Below are 4,178 nucleotides of genomic sequence, written 5' to 3' on the forward strand. Positions count from 1 at the left end.
ATGTCCAGGGCAGCGAGTCCCAAGGAGAAAGGGGTCCACCTAGTGCAGTCAGAGCAGTACTGCCAGAACCGCGGGCAGAGCACGGCACTCATGCCAGCTGCACAGCAACGCTGCAGGTGATACTGGTGGGTACCAAAGGCTGGTGCTCTGCACAGCCCCCTGGAGCGAGAGACAGACCCTCTGCAAGGGGCAGCACCCACGTGGACACCACCTGCTCCATCTACTGCATCAGCACAGAGCAAGTGTAGGAACCTGGCTAGGCTGAACAGACACGGCACATTTACATTCAGCAAGAACAGCAATCCAAGATGAAGCCTGCATCTTTACAGGGGCTGAAGGCTGGCTTTAGGCCAGGGAAGAAAAGCCTTGGTAGCTGCTGGTTTGCTACCTCTCCAGCACTACTGCTGCACTTTTATTTCCCATAAAAGATCTCAAGAGACTTGACCTAGGTCAGTCTGTGTGAAATGGATCAAGAATGGATCTTCCTGGTTCAGAAAGCAACTCCTCTGGCCTACTTATAGCTATCCCAGCTGAAAGAAATTGAATTTGTCTAATGTATTCTTCCTACACAAGCTTTAAGTTCTTACACTTCTCAAAGGCAGATCTGGCTGACACCACCTTCAGGATCTGGGAGCATAAAGATAGGGTTAAAATACCTTGGAAGGGGTTTAGACAAATCTTTTAACCACATTCTTTTAGTCCCTTTCACAAAATGTGACAGCTGTCTCTGACACCAACATAACTAGGCAGATGTTGTTGGCTACCGGAAATGGAAAGGGCTAAACTGAAAGAGCCACTGCTCCACATCTTATCCATGTGCATCCCCAGGTGACAAAGTCAGAGCAGATCATATATGAGCTCCTGTAACATCTGCTGATGAAATTGAAACTAGCTGGCTATCAGCTCTGAGCACTAGAAATAAACAGGCAAACCAGAGCTGAACATAGGCACTGCTAAATAGCTTTAAAAGGCTTTTAGGAACCTTAACAAAAAATCCCTGTGGCATGGTCTAGAAAAGTTCGTTTGCCACAGGCAGTCCCCTTGAGACCAAAGTCATGCAGTGCTCCCACACTCACGTGAAAGACTCAAGTCTTAAACAATTTGGTTATGATCAGATAAAACACAAAAGAGGGAACAAAAATAGCTTCCCCATCTCTCCTTTCATCCAGAAGCAGGTGAATCACTGACTTAAAAGACATCTAGTGGCAGATAAAAAACTATAGAAAATGACTAATCGAAAGGATGTTATTCTGGAAACTTCTAGACTTCCCATTCTGTGGAGTCTTAGAAAGGAGTGGAGTTCCAGTCTTTCATTAAACCATGAATGTTAGACAGAGACTAAATGATAAACCAAGTTATGGAAAAGCTTCCCAGACAACTGTAAGTCAAAAGGACTTGTGAATCCTTAGGCAGTACTCCTGCTCTCCTCTATCACCTCAACCTCCCTTCCTGCTGGCAAGAGCAGGCAGCAACCACACTGTGAAACCTGAGAGCCTGTACGACCTAAAATTCCAAGTCAGGCTTAAATAGCACTGAAGCATAGAGAGCTATGTACTTTATATATATATATAAAGATTTTTCTTCTTTTTATGTATAAAAAACACAAGATATTAATTCTCCCGACCTCAATTTTTTTTGGTTTCACTTACTCTGAACAAGTAAAAACCATCATCCCAGGAACTTATAGCAAAGCCACCACAGGTTCCTGGGACCAAGAGAATGCTGTTCAGCAAGAAAAAAGAAAATCATCTGGAAAAGCCCACTGTAAGCTGGGCAGTGGAGAGTCAGCAGTACATGTGAGAAAGACTCCAAGTCCCATTTGCTTGGAAGGTAAGGAATAAACAACACTAGCCTGAAAGGACCCAGATTCTACACACATGTAAATGCACAAGCAATACCAATCAACCTCACAGACTTTTTTTAGTAAGACCTTTCAATAAACACACACACATATATATACAGCCTTCTCTTGCAGAGACAGTTAAGTAGTTCCATAATCAGGACAGGGCAGGCCAGTCAGCACCACCTAGCCAGTGGTTCACAAGGTGCTGAAGATGCTCCTCTGTGCGTGTTCATGGTTACTGCATCATTTCTGAAGGGAAGGCCAGTAAGTCTTGGAGACAGACTCAGTGCAAACACACACACAGCTGCAGTATTTTGTAACAGCTGTGTAACAGGGTAAGGGAGATGAGAGGGAGCAGCAGAGAAAGGAACAAACATAAACCCTCTGCCAAAAGTGTCTGCAAACAGTGTCCATCCATGGTAAGTCCAGTCAGATTTTGATAGAGAAGGAAGTTCCACATGAGCAACCCTTCTCTGCCTGGGGGTTGCTCACCACCTGGAAGGAGCTTCGGATCAGCTCTTGGCTGAAATCCACCATGGATCCTTTCACAAAGGCCAGGCTGTCCACATCCACAACCACACGGGCACCACCTTGTTCAAACACCCTGCAAAAAAAAAAAGCAGCATATTTAACCACTAACTGTGCCAAAGACCTTACAGAAAAGCACAACCTCAGCATGCTCCTTGTCTCACAGGCTTCTTCCCTCCAATGCAAGACACTATCATCTCACACATACCCCTCCTGCCATTTTTGCCAAGAACACTAACACCTGACCACCAAAATGTCCCTTTGTCCTTGCCTGTCATCGGGATTGATAACTGTGTCCAAGGAAAATTTGTACTGGAAGCCAGAGCAGCCACCTCCTTCAACCTGCAGCCTGAGAAACTCTGATCCTTCTGCAATCTCCAGCAGCCTCTGCACATAAATAAAAGGAAGAGGATTAAAAGTTCTGCTGAATAAAGTAGTGAACAGTCAAACGTCTCCTCTGTGTGACGGCAGGGCAGGCAGGGTGGAAACCCTCCCAGAAACACCAGACCGCTCCCAGAGTCCCCACCTTCACGCAGCTCTCGCTGAGGAAGATCTGTCCTTCGCTGGGGCCGCTCTCCGTCGGGCCCGGTTCGGAGAAGGACGACGCCCAGCGCAGCAGGGAGCCAGCGGGGCGGGCAAGGCCGCCCGGGGGCCTGGGCAGCACTCGGCCTGGGCACGGTGGAGCGGAGCAGCGGCTGCCTCGGGAAGAAGGGAGAGGGGGCGCCTCAGAGGGGTCCGCGCCGCCGGAGCGGGCGGCGGGCCCGGCCCCTGCAGCCACCACCCCCTGTGGCGCAGCGGGGACGTTCTGTGTCCCAGAGGGAGGGTCCAAGGGGCCGAGTGCCCAAGGGAACGGTACCTCGTCCGGCCGCCCAGCGCCAACACCCACCACCGCCGCACCGCCGCCGGTGCCGCCATGCCGGCCCAGCCCCGCCCCGCCGCCATGGCGGAAGTGCGGCCGCGGCGGGCGGGAGCGGCCGCGCCCACAGCGGGGCGGCACGGGGGCGGCCGTGGCGGTGCCTGTCCCCCTTCGCGGGCAGTGCTCGCCGTCAGCTTGGGGAAACGCGTTACAGGCGCTCAAAGGCACGAAGCTGCTGTTCGCTATTAGGGGCGTTTGCAGCCATGAAGCAGTGAAGAGTAATAAAACAAGCAGCGAGCGCTGTCCGTCCGCGCATGCTTGTCCCGGGGTTAGCCGTAAAGTTATCCTGATTAGAACCCAGAGAAGGGTCAAGGTGCCGCCGCAGGGGAGTTGAGTAGGCTGAAGAGCAAACACAGGGGTTTTTTAGGGTTTCTCCCTGATTCCGGCTTTTCCGCTTTGCTCTTCTTTTATCTGCTGGAGGCCAGTCGTCCCCAGTTGGAGCGCTTGCCCGGCGCTCTCACACCCACACCGTCCCGCGCCTCCCGCCGCAGCGAGGGCGGGAGGAGGCCCCGGCCCCCGAGGCCCCCCACGGCTGCAGGCAGGCCCCTACGGCCGCCTGGGGCTCGCTGCCCTCCCACGGTGGTTTCAGCTCCTCCTGCTCGTTTGCCGTGTGACAGTGGCCTAGCCGGTCGATCACGGAGCGCTTTTGGTTAAAAGAGTGTTTATCTCTTTGTTCCTCATGTGCTTCTGGGGGAGGAATCCTGTTCCTCAGCCCTAGCCAGGCCTGTGGAGAGTCATACAGTGACTGTGTGAAAGACTGGTGGAAGAAAACCTGTCATCCCAGCAGGAGGGGGTGATTTACCGTCAGAGGACTTCAGGACCTTGTCACAGTTTGCTTTCTCACCCTCCTGCTCCAAGCAAAGTGATTCTTCTGTAACAACGGGGTTTTGC

The 4,178-nt window shown here is 51.9% G+C and overlaps 1 protein-coding gene across 1 annotated transcript; it reads right to left on the reverse strand.

Annotated features, from left to right (window-relative positions):
* Positions 1-1,901: 1,901 nt before the first annotated feature.
* Positions 1,902-3,324, reverse strand: ISCA2 (iron-sulfur cluster assembly 2). The gene is made up of 4 exons (XM_030949776.1): positions 3,228-3,324; positions 2,898-3,066; positions 2,643-2,758; positions 1,902-2,447 (listed from the first exon to the last, which is right to left on the reverse strand). The coding sequence occupies exons 1-4, from the start codon at positions 3,311-3,313 to the stop codon at positions 2,273-2,275; spliced, it is 546 nt and encodes a 181-aa protein (XP_030805636.1). The 5' UTR covers positions 3,314-3,324; the 3' UTR covers positions 1,902-2,272.
* Between the last annotated feature and the right edge of the window lie 854 nt (positions 3,325-4,178).

This window comes from Camarhynchus parvulus, chromosome 5 (assembly GCF_901933205.1).
Source record: "Camarhynchus parvulus chromosome 5, STF_HiC, whole genome shotgun sequence".
NCBI classification, from domain to species: domain Eukaryota; kingdom Metazoa; phylum Chordata; class Aves; order Passeriformes; family Thraupidae; genus Camarhynchus; species Camarhynchus parvulus.

Bases quoted from the DNA above. Each gene is read 5' to 3' on its own strand.
- ISCA2 (XM_030949776.1), bottom strand. From the start codon at position 3,313: ATGGCGGCGGGGCGGGGCTGGGCCGGCATGGCGGCACCGGCGGCGGTG. The intron at 3,067-3,227 runs GTACCGTTCCCT...TTCCCGAGGCAG, and splicing joins GCGCTGGGCGGCCGGACGAG to CCGCTGCTCCGCTCCACCGT. The intron at 2,448-2,642 runs GCAAGGACAAAG...TTTTTTTTGCAG, and splicing joins GTTATCAATCCCGATGACAG to GGTGTTTGAACAAGGTGGTG.